The sequence below is a fragment of the Danio rerio genome, chromosome 11, assembly GCF_052040795.2.
Source record: "Danio rerio strain M-AB ecotype USA chromosome 11, GRCz13ab, whole genome shotgun sequence".
Lineage (NCBI taxonomy): Eukaryota > Metazoa > Chordata > Actinopteri > Cypriniformes > Danionidae > Danio > Danio rerio.
In genome coordinates this window covers 42,519,351-42,531,993 of record NC_141031.1, presented here as the reverse complement: position 1 = coordinate 42,531,993, position 12,643 = coordinate 42,519,351, and the positions used below count along the sequence as shown (strand labels likewise).

Genomic DNA, 12,643 nt, shown 5'->3' with positions numbered 1-12,643 from the left:
AATTGTCTGTAGTGTATAAGTGTTTGTGTGAATGGATCCCAGAGATGGGTTGCGGCTGGAAGGGCATCCGCTGTATAAAAACTTGCTGGATAAGTTGGCGGTTCATTCCGCTGTGGCGACCCCGGATTAATATAGGGGCTAAGCCGACAATGAGTGAATGAAGAAATTGGGTTAATAACTCAATTTTTCCACACTAATGGAGTCGTTTTGTATTTTTAAGTCCACACACTGATGTTTTGTTATTTTTTTATACTGATAATATGGGACAGTACATGTTTTTGTTTTGTTAAACAATAAAAACTTGTGGTTTAATACAAATAAAAAATTACCAGAAAACAAAAATGTTGTTGTTAAATGTATTTCTTACTATTTAAATTTTGTTTTCTTGAAAACAAACAAAAAAAAAAATGTAACAACTTCGAATACTTAATTACATGCACGTTTTCAAGTTTAGAACCTCAAATAAATTAAGTATATAACACTGGATTTGTTCATTCATTCATTCATTCATTTTCTTGTCGGCTTAGTCCCTTTATTAATCTGGGGTCGCCACAGCGGAATGAACCACCAACTTATCCAGCAAGTTTTTACGCAGCGGATGCGCTCCCAGCCGCAACCCATCTCTGGGAAACATCCACACATACACACACTCATACACAACAGACAACTTAGCCTACCCAATTCACCTGTACCGCATGTCTTTGGACAGTGGGGGAAACCGGAGCACCTGGAGGAAACCCACGCGAATGCAGGGAGAAAATGCAAACTCCACACAGAAACGCCAACTGAGCCGAGGATCGAACCAGCGACCTTCTTGCTGTGAGGCGAACGTGCTACCCACTGCATCGCCCTGGATTTGTTTTAAATTTTAATTTAAAAATCTAAGTGAAACAACTTATTTTTTGAGTACTCAGCTTAAAAAATTGAGTTTTTTGCTATGTAAAAATACCTCTGATTGAAAAGGAAAAGATTTGGCTGACATAATAAAGCTTGTTGTCTGAACTTAATTTTGTTAGATGTTGTCATAACTTGAATATATTAACTGTTGCGTTGATTTATTTATTTTTTTTTTTGTATAACATTATTCTTTTTAATGTGCTTTTTCATTGCATGTTCAAAGATATTTAGTGTAAAATAATAATCTAATTTACATTTGATATTCGCTAAAGCCTATAGTACACCTCTAAAGAACAATAGGTCTCTTGTTATATGCAACCACCCATTTTCCTTGAGCCTACTCTATTTCAGAGGTCGCCAAAGCGGAATGAACCAACTAATTCAGCATTTGTTTTAAGCAGCGGATGCCCTTCCAGCTCCAACCTAGTATTGGGAAACACTCATACCCCACATTCACACACACTACGGCGAATTTAGTTTCTTCAATTCACCTATTGCGCATGCGTTTGGACTGTGGGGGAAACCGGAGCACCCGGAGGAAATCCACAGCAACACAAACATGCAAATGCCAACTGGCCCAACTGGGACTCGAACCAACAACCTTCTTGCTGTGAGGTGACCGTGCTAACCACTAAGCCTCCATGCCGCCCCTATTTGGAAGCATTCTTTAGAAGATTTTAAAGCATAACGCCCTATTCACACGGGGCTTCAGCGTCAACGCTTCCCATTCACTTTGAATGGGTGACGTCAGACGTTGCCGAACTGCATTGTGGATCCGTCAGCGCCACTTCAGAAGCGTTCCTCGCTGCAGAAGTTGGGACTAGCTCAACTTTTCAAGCGCCGACGGAAGCGTCAGCCAATCAGATCGCTGTATGCAAATACACCAGCTCAGACAGTGGCCTATTGCTGACTGAATTTCATTGGCTGACGCTTCTATGATGATCGTTTCAGCTCCAACTTCAGACACGCCCTCTGTCAAGCGTTGACGCTGAAGCCCCGTGTGAATAGGGCGTAATGCTGTTATTCACTGCCATTTTAAGGACAAACGCAAACATACAGCACTGAAACAACCAGGGTTAGTACATGTGACAGATTTTTGTTTGACTAAACTAAAACAAAAGACAAATAAAATCTTACCTAGGAAGAAGCTCTCTTTGACGAATATACAGTCATATAAATGTACATATAAATAACATTTAACTTTAATTGAAGTTAATTTAACTGATATTAATTCCTTTTTTTATTATAGTACTCATTAAATAAAACTCTGCACATTGTTTCAGCATGTGTTCATCTTTGGTTAAAATATGTGGATGTAAATATTGTGCGATCTACAGAGGCATAAATATTCACAAGATAATATGCAAATCCGTAAAACACACTCCAACACCCTGACATTCTGAGGCACAATATAAATGAAGTGATAAGAAAACATATGCTTCTGACATGAATTATAAAGCGCGAGCAGATCCTATAAACTGTACACAAATAGACAAACACCAGCTTGAACCATTGTCTCACACCTGGATGCATAAAACCAACATGCAAATCCATGCAACGCTGACTAGCGAAGGCATTCAGAGACATAAACAAGACAGAGGATATGAGAATGCTCAAATACACATGGACTCAATCATGCAAATGAGTGTATGAATACAAATGGATAAAGAGTTGAGCTATGCATACAAAATGCACTTTAGAGTTCTGGCAAACAATTTGGTCCCGTTTTCTGCCCTGCCCGAGCTCGCTCTCACACTCTCTCTCTCTCTCTCTCTCTCTCTCTCTCTCTCATCACAGAAAAAAAATGGCATATTATCATCACTATGCTCTTCAATAGCTCCTTGTTTAAATCATGTAGTGAATGTCTGAGTCTTTAGACGACTCATAATAACCTCATTTCTGTGTTAATAACAGTGCGGTACATGAAAGCTATTTACACACTGTGAGCACCAACGCCAAAAAAACACTGAAAGTGAGCGACGGGATTGGTAAACAGCCCCATTTCAATCAAAAGTGCAGGGGTGCCCAAACTTTTTCTTATAAACAAACTTGATTGAGGGTGGAGGGACGAAGCTAGACATACCAAACTGTACTTCAAGAGTTCCCACTTAGATATGCTTGGCATTTATAGCAGGTTTGGCATGCTCTCCCTGAGAACCCTGAGCTCGGAGATATTTGAGCCCAGGGCTCCCGCCCGGTCAATAAGCATATCAGGGGATCCGAGATCTTTTAGGTCTCGATAGCTCACCCTTTAGAAAGGGGAGAAAAGCGTGGAGATGGGGTGGAAGGGGGGATTCTTCCAAAACGAAGATAGAGCAATAAGGGGAAAGTGATCCATTTATATTAAGCTAGGATCCCTCTGATTGGATTGTTACTGATTACGGATGAGTGGCCAGCAGTGTTCAATCATATCACGTGCTCCTCTCGAAATTAGTTTATGAAACTTCACTTCAAAAGAAGTTGCCGTGGTAACTAGGGCTGCACGATTAATTAAAAAAAAAGGTTGCGATCTCGATTCAACCCCCAACACGATCTTAATCCAGCATCGCTACAGTTCAGCCAATTATTGACCTAATTCTAAAATGCGGAAGTGCGCCTGTTTTCGAGATTGTTTTAAAACTTCTGATTCAGTCGCCTATGGGAGAAAAGACTAGGGATAATAAACGGCAGAAAACGGTCAAACTACTTGCTCTACAATACAATGTTTGCATTAATATACAGACCAAGTAGAATAATATAATTGGAAAATATCAGTTTGCAACATCAAGCAGCGTAACGAGCCGTTTTTAACGTCTAAAAATGAATGGAAGTGAATGAGACCGGAAGTCATGAGCCAAAAAGATTCAAATGGCTGCGCCCGCTCGTCGGCAAAGAATAAGGTGAATATTTTCATGGACAGAAAACCATAAAAGGTCTTCATATTATTTTATAAACATTGCTCGGCAACATGGACACCTCCAAGTGGTGTTAAAAATGTCACATACTGTATTCATAAGGTATAATTCACTCAAAAATGATGTTTACCTCAGAAAATGCCCGCCATGCCTATTTTGGTGAACTGAACCTGCATAGGCTGTGAACAGGGACGGATTTAACCAATAAACGAGGTAAGCGGCCGCTTAGCGCCCCAGGAAATCTGGGAGCCGCCTATAAATATGTAGAAGTATAAATTATAACTATATAATATCGTTTTCTACTATATTTTGTATGGTGAGAGTTAAACAAATACAACTTTCATTTAATTATTTTAATATACACTAAAATATATTCTTATAATAATAATGGCATGTTATGCAATAATAATAATAATAAAAATAATAATAATATAAAATTGTAAAAAATCCATCATGGAGCATTCAAATTTAGCAGTCAAATTTGTAAAAATATATTATTATTATTTTTTGTTGTAAATTCATTCTAAGAAAACAAATCATTTAAAATGTAGAGATTGCATTCATTTAAAATATCAAAAAGAAGATTGAGTGAGATATACATAAATCACTCATTATATATATATATATATATATATATATATATATATATATATATATATATATATATATATATATATATATATATATATATATACACACACACACACACACACACACACACACACAGTTGAAGTCAGAATTATTAGCCCCCCTTAATTATTAGCCCCTCTGTTAATTTTTTCCCCAATTTTTGTTTAACAGAGAGAAGATTTTTTTTTCAACACATTTCTAAACATAATAGTTTTAATAACTCATTTCTAATAATGGATTTATTTTATGTTTCCCATGATGACAGTAAACGATTTTACTAGATATTTTTCAAGACACTTAACTAGGTTAATTAGGTTAACTAAGCAGGTTAGGGTAATTAGGCAAGTTATTGTATAATGATGATTTGTTCTGTCGACTATCGAAAAAAATAGCTTAAAGGGGCTGATAATTTTGTCCCTAAAATGGTGTTTAAAAAATTTAAAACTGCTTCTATTCTAGCTGAAATAAAACAAACAAGACTTTTGAAAAGAAAAAATACTATCAGACATACTGTAAAAAAATTCCTTGCTCTGTTAAACATAATTTGGGAAGTATTTAAAAAAGAAGAAAAAAGATTTAAGGGGGCTAATTCTGACTTCAACTGCATGTATATATATATATATGTGTGTGTGTGTGTGTGTGTGTGTGTGTGTGTGTGTGTGTGTGTGTGTGTGTGTGTCAACATCTATATGTGCGTTAATCAAAGGTGCTGATACTCGTAAATAGAAGGGGTGTGTCCCCGATGTCCTGGCCAAATTCCCTCCATCGGCCCTTACCCGTCATGGCCTCCCAATCATCCCAATCCACTGAATTGGCTCTATCACTGTCTGTGTTTGGCGAGCGCACTGGCATTGTTGTCCTGTGGCTGCCGTCACATCATCTAAGTAAATGCTGCACCCTCTATGATTGTGAAGCACTTGTGTACAGCCATACACAATAAATGCGCTATATAAATACACATTACATCTCTTTTCTGATTGGTCGGTGGGCCAAATCAAAGGTTATCCTCTCTGATCAAATGTATGATTTTATCAAAAACAAGGTGAGCTCCATTTAAACCAGCTAGTCATAAAAGAACGCTCTTCTGCACTAGCTGGGTCGTGACTCGCTCCCTAAGATGAGTAAAGCGAATGTGTACTGGCACGCACAGATGAAGCATGATTGTTATGAAGAGTGACATAAGCCTCCGCCAAGTGAAGCGTCACCGGACGCCCGACACGCTAGTGCTTGGCACAATTACCGCCGACTGTTTTGATAGCAAGCGAAGACTTCAAACTCCTCCACGACAGGAGGCCAGTTCTGCGATAACCTCACATTTGTGTTTTGGCGTCTCAGGAGACCAGCATCTCTCTCTCTTTGCTCTCTTCTTTGGTAGAGCAGTTCAGTCAACTGTTTGCATCTCTGCAACACGAACAAAACCTCTCATTATTTGCAGGATCTCAATTAAATTTTATCTTAGCCAATTTAAAAGATCTGTACGGCAGCAACTTCCCTCTTAATTGCTTGGATGTTTTTTTTTTTTTTTTGGGAAAATAAAGCCTTGGCTGATAAAACACTGAAGATATGGGATACTGCGTTTGTGACAAGAAAGCAAATTAATGCACTGTCATCCTTCCATTGAAGGGATGCTTTTCCTTTGGTCTCCGGAGACTTGCTGCTTCTTGTCTAGTGACTCTTGTCCCAGAAAATATGCAATAGCATGAGGAAAAAGAAAATGTGCAAATTCATGCGATAGCATAACACTCTTAACAGCGCACATAGGCCTGAAAGAAAAAAAGCAGCACATCTGAACTATTCTAAAGAGACTTGATGATGTTCAATGTGGCTGCCTTAATAAGTGGGTGTAGATCATCTGGGGATTTCCACTGGTGGAGTGAAAAAGGCTACTCTGGACACTGGGGAAGAAGAGAAAGGGGAAGGCAGACCAGGATTCCTCCCAATTAGCTCACTTCGACATTCTGGTTCTGTCCCAGTTGGCTCCCAAAGCTTTTCTTGGCTCAACAAAGCAGGCTGAAATGGGGTCCACGAAGAAGCCCGCTTGAACTGGATCTCCTTTTATCCTCGGATTCCAACACGCCCAGGGATTCAAGGGCTCACGAGCTACGGCATTATAAGAACCAATGGTCTGCTTCGTTTCGAAATCAACATGTGGGCTAATCAGTGGATTACCATCGGGTCTGACTTATTAAAGGGTCACGAAACACCAAAACACATTTTTTGAGCTGTTGACAGTCGTATATGTGTCCCACACTGCTATAAACACCATTAGGACACCTATATTTCACTAAAAAGTGTAAATTGGTTGTTTTTGTGTTATTTCAAGCAAATTCGTACTTCCGGTTTGAAACGAATTTTTGAAGCTGTGTCACGGTCATGACATAATAGCCTGTATTCCAGCGTGCAGACTGGACGTCTGTGCCAGAGTGTGTCTTATTACGTCTTACAGTGTGATGCATTAATGCATGAGTAAGGCTTGGTTCAATCCAATCAGCGCGCTCTATTGTGCAACTTCATTAATATTCATTACGATCACAGTGTTCAGACGACAGAGACGCCACGTTGTGTTGGCTAAACAAGCGTGAAGTGTTGCTTTTATAGTTTGCTGCAGTTAAGTTTTGTTTTCATTTTCTCTCTGTGAGAGCGCAGCTGGAATCACGCGTGGATTAACAGTGTACGCGACGCTCGACAACAATAACTTACGTGTCTAAGGAGGATTGTTGTTTACCTGAGAGCTGTTCTCATCTGCAAACGCCGAGATACGGATTCGCTTGTAGTCTTCTCTTAATAAAGACGTGGCTCTAGTTGCTGGTGATTGTCCTGTCTCTACAGATTTGGTAAGTGAGCGACCAGTGCTCTTTGTTTATTCAGTTTGTTCGTATCGAACTAAGTTAACTATTGCACTGCGTGTAAACATGTTAGCACCACAACCAAACTTTAACCTCGTGTAAGATTTTTACCGCATTTTGTGACCGGAATAACACACGCAGCTTTCTGACGCTACCTGCCGTGTGCATCTAAGTTTCCGGGAAGTGTTGAGGTTTTTTTTCTCTCTCATTCGCCGTGCGGTATCAAACATTGCATGAAAAATACACGCTTAGAGCAGTTCTTCGTATCAAATATCTCGTTTGTTGCGAGGGACATGAATGAATTCCCTGAATGAAAGAGCCAAACTGCAGTTAAAGTCCACCATTTAATAATTTGGCAAATAATTCGACTACAGATGCCCATGTAAACACCATCACTTTCTCCCCTGTGTGTGTGTGTGTTTTGACTCTGAAAGTCAGCGTGCCCAAATAGACACTCCCACACCATGCCTCTTTTCTTTCTCCGACACTCCCCCCTAAACAGAGCTGGAAACGCCCACTTTTCTGACTTTTTCCAAAGTAGAGGTGTGAAAACACCCTGCTGAAACAAGGGTGTTTCATGGTCCTTTAAGCTCAAAACTTGCCTGCTGATGAACTGAAATGGGCAGAGACACGGATGAGACGTGTATCCCTCCAGTTGCTAATTAAACTGTTAGCCTCCAACAACTGGGCAGCAGAACTCCTGCCACTTAGTGTCCGTGTCGGAGTGTCTTCATTAAACGAGTGTCTCTTCGAAGCGGTCTTGATCCCTCACTGAGAAAGGCTGAAGAGACTGAGAGGGGAGAGCGCGACGAGAACTCTCCAATGAGGAAACAGGAGGTGAACACACCCTCATCCACACCCACGCAAGCCGACGCCTGAGCTCTGCTCAAACACCGCCGTGCGTTGATTAGCCATGACAACGAACTGCTGCTTCCAAAAATATGCTGCTCGTTCTAGAGCAGCATGGCCACGCATGAATAAACATCATCTGTAATGGAGCTGAATGAAAATGAGACGCTGGCCTTTTTTTAAGCTGATCCACCAAGAAACCGCCTCTCCCTCCCGACTCCCGAAGTCACCTAGTTGCTGAACGTTGGCTTACTGCAAATTGCTTTGATAGAATTCGCCAAGCTTCCAAACACACCAGGAAAAACAACTGTCATTGTGCTGAAAGCAAGGTTTTAGATCATATGCCCTTGCGATGATTTGATCTTTCCCTACTTTGGGCTCCGGTAATGCTGTAAGAAACGCTATTGATGAACTGTGCCAGCTGTGAGAATGAGGTTATACAGTATGTAAACGAATGGGCAGAGAAGATGAACAGCATTTCATAACGTTGTCATGTTTTGGAGGGATGCAGTGGAAAAGGAAGCCAGCTCTCTTACTGTTGTTGTCCGTGTCATCGCTGACACTCTTAGGAGGAACGTGGCCGGTGTAACCGACGGCGGTTCTGTACATTCGATCCGGATTACGTATTTTCTTCAGTCCTACAGGGGGACACAGTGGGGGAGGGAAGAGTGAGGGGGAAAAAAAAAGGTCTATGGGTACAAAAATACAAAGCCCTCCACTTTCTGATCATGCAGAGGTCATTAATTGCTTGCTTTGTCAAATGGTGCATTATTACTGTGACGCTGATGTCCTACGGGTGATACTGAAGGTCAAAGGGTTATTTCAGGTTTATTTTAAAGAAATAGTATCTGCCTTCGCACATGCAGACTAAAGAAGCCTTTTTTTTCCAGCATCGGTGGATTGTGTACAAGATGTGTATGTAGGTGTGCAATCAACTAGGCTGGCGAGGAGCTAAATGTACACATTGAATCATACCACATGACAAGGCTCTACTCATTTCTGTGGCTTTCTGGATTGTTAAATGCATGCTTTGGTATACAACTTTTGCTTGTTAAGCTGTGACGTATGAAATACTGTTTCCAGGTCCAAGCCCCTACTCATTTGAACTGAGAAAATATTAATTTATGACCACTGTTTAGTCATATCTAGGGCCAGACGAAATCTGCGGACATCTTTGGCTATTTCTGCTGAGAATTTTGGTAAAAGTCTGCGGATCTCTGCGGAATTATTTTGGGAGTGTCATTACTAAAACCTTAAAGGGCACCTAGGTTACCCCTTTTTTCAGATTTAATATAAGTCTTTTGCGTCTCTAGAATGTGTATATAAAGTTTCAGATCAAAATACCCATCAGATTTTTCATTTTACCTTTTACAAGATGCTGTTTTATACTGATTTCCAGCAGGGGGTGGTTTTGTCGTACTGCGCCTTTAAGCCGAGTTCTGCCCGCCTACTATTTTTACATGCCTCCTCCCTCAGCTGCGTCAGACAACAGACAGACAAAGGAAGAAGGTCTTACGTAGCGTTTGTGAGATACTACAGTAAGAACTAACCTTTACTAATCAGTATTGTGAAGTTGCATTGATGAGTCACACAATATTGTTACAAAGTTAACGCGCTCGCGCACACACACGCACATCGCAGATGACACACACACACACACGCACGCACGCAGGCAGGCGGAGCGCGCTTAGCTTAGTTAAGGCTAACCTCAAATACTGTGTGGATATCTGTTATGCTAATGTACAAAATAAACCTGATTTAACTTCCACAAACCGGGATTGAAGCGTCTTCTTTTATAATTGTTCTGACACGCGGCTGTGCTGATGAAGTAAAGCTGAAGTAAAACGCTGTAATTAATTACACACATACTCTGTTTTAAAACACTTTAAACATGTGAAACTTACTCTTAATCACATTTGATGATGATAGCTGATCCTAGCGAACAGAACAGACCTTTTATTCCCGGTTGCTCTGCGTATGTCTGTCTGGTCTTGTTGACATATACACGCGACTACCGGAACATGTTAATGCACGCAGCTGTCAATCAATTCGGTGGGCGGGGGTTAGCTACGTAATGGTGCGATCGATTTGAAAACAGCTCCAATTGGCCGACCCTTTTTTTGTAGTTATATTGAAAAAAAAAAAGGACTGGGTGTGTTCATATCATCCCAGTGTGACGGTCTATACACTATACCAACACACAGATCTGTCCAAAGAACTTGAAAAGTAGATTTTTTACCATAGGTGCCCTTTAGTATATGAAATAAAAAATAATCCCTTTTTAACTTTTATTTAATGCTTAAAATGCAAATCCAATTAGATTCACTTCATTTGGGAGATAAAGCAAGTTTGTCATATAATATATCCAGTAAAAGACAGAAAATATTACTGTACAAACTATATTGTACATAAATCAGATGAACATTTTCACATTAGTCAATAATATTACTGAAATTAATTCAAAAACTGAATAAATATAGATTTACACACATTTACTCAAGTAAATAAACAGAATTAATGATGGGCTAAAAATCTGTGGAAAACCTGCAGAATTTTGCGTGCGCAGATTCCGGGAGGGCCTACTACACATTCACCCTTTCACTGCCCGCTCTACCAAATGGTTGACCATGTTTTACTGTTTTTTTTTTTTTGTTTTTTTTTGTTTTTTTTTTAGTATTAGGGTAAATAAAAACATAATCCTGTTGCACTTCTACACTTGATTTTGGTTTTATTGTAAAAAAAAAAAAACAAAAAAAAACAAGAAAACATGTTAAATAAAAATCTGAATTATTTTAGGGAATACTTCAAAAAATACAGATGATTTAATATTCAAGTGTTTTATTTTGATTATGTTTTTAAAATAAATTGGTCTCACACTTCATACTTTTACCATAAACTGACATAGCTACCATTTGGTAGAGGTTGATATTTTAAAAGTTATAGGATGTGTTGAAACAAAAATGCACCTAGTGTGTTAACTAGTGACATTACAAGTTTTTATTTTTTATTTTTGCTTGGTATGGGGTACACTACAGTCTCTGGACTAGCTGCATTACGGACACCAATATTTTAACAATATATAAAATGCTAATCACATTCTGGCCATCGGATATTAGGCATGGATATATATACAGTTGAAGTCAGAATTATTAGCCACCCCCTGTTTATTTTTTTCCTCAATTTCTGTTTAACGGAGAGAAGATTTCTAAACATAATAGTTTTAATAACTCATCTCTAATAACTGATTTATTTTATCTTGGCCATGATGACAGCACATAATATTTGACTGGAAATTTTTCCAGACACTTCTATACAGCTTAAAGTGACATTTAAAGGCTTAACTAGGGTAATTCGGTAAACTAGGCAGGTTAGGGTAATTAGGCAAGTCATTGTATAACGATGGTTTGTTCTGTAGACTATCCAAAAAATATATATAGCTTAAAGGGGCTAATAATTTTGACCTATAATAGTTTTAAATAAATTTAAAACTGCTTTCATTCTAGCTGAAATAAAACAAATAAGACTTTGTGCTATAGTATGCTTTGTGATAATGTTTGTTACTTTCCTCATGGCAAACATAGAATTTATAGGCAATTTATTTATTTTAATGAGTAAATATTATATTCAATTCAATTTAAATTGTTTAATTACTATATTACAAAATGTTTACAGCAAAAAAAAAAAAAGTTTAAAAATTGTGAAATTTTAGGACTTTGTAAATAATTAATTTGATAGTTTTGCCTCTGTATTCTGTTTTTTATCATTTTATTTTAGCATTATTTTATTTTACTTTTTATTAAATATTTTTTCTTTGATTATTATTGTACTTGATGTTATCCAATGTTATGGTTAATATGATTGTATTATTAAAACACAATATATATATATATATATATATATATATATATATATATATATATGTTTGTGTGTGTGTGTGTGTGTGTGTGTGTGTGTGTGTGTGTGTGTGTGTGTGTGTGTGTGTGTGTGTGTGTGTGTGTGTGTGTTTGCTGTATGCTGAAAACGTGCTGCACTCAAAAATGGAAATTATCATCATTTACACATACTCGCGTCAGTCTAAAGTTTCCTTTTTGGTTTTTGATTAAAATTGGATGCAAATAATTTGGTTACCACTTCACTTTCATTGTGAGGACAAACAGATAAAAGATAATATTTTATATACCACAGACACCAATATTTTAACAATTTATCAAATATTTATCACATTCTGGCCATCGGATATCAGACATGAATATATACATTGTAATCGTGATTTTCGAAGGTATTACATCGCTTTGTAAACGTTTATTATTACCAATTGTTGAGTCTCCCCATACAGTTGGATATGGCATTTGGAGGCGGAAGCAGCGTGACGTCACACTTAACAAGCGGATGGACATAATATAGGTAAAGCTTAGACAGGATACAGCTGCTGATATGTGCATCAACATTTTTTATGACACTGTATAACAATAAACAGTATTTTAAAGTACTGTGACGGTTGGGTTTAGGGGAAGACGTCAAAAAATA

General features: G+C 38.3%; 1 protein-coding gene across 50 annotated transcripts in view; it reads right to left on the bottom strand.

Annotated features, from left to right (window-relative positions):
- The window catches only part of camta1b (calmodulin binding transcription activator 1b), a 698,990-nt gene that overhangs the window by 658,563 nt on the left and 27,784 nt on the right, over positions 1-12,643 (bottom strand). For 21 of the 50 annotated variants that reach the window (XM_087274121.1, XM_087274128.1, XM_087274108.1 and 18 more), the window contains exon 2: positions 8,653-8,754. The exons of the other annotated variants lie outside the window; for them this stretch is intronic. Coding sequence is in view for 19 of the 21 variants with exons in the window: in XM_087274108.1 (XP_087130234.1) it covers positions 8,653-8,754 (102 nt within the window). In the remaining 2 variants the exon portion in view is untranslated. The remainder of the gene's footprint in view (positions 1-8,652; positions 8,755-12,643) is intronic. 50 annotated transcript variants of the gene reach the window in all.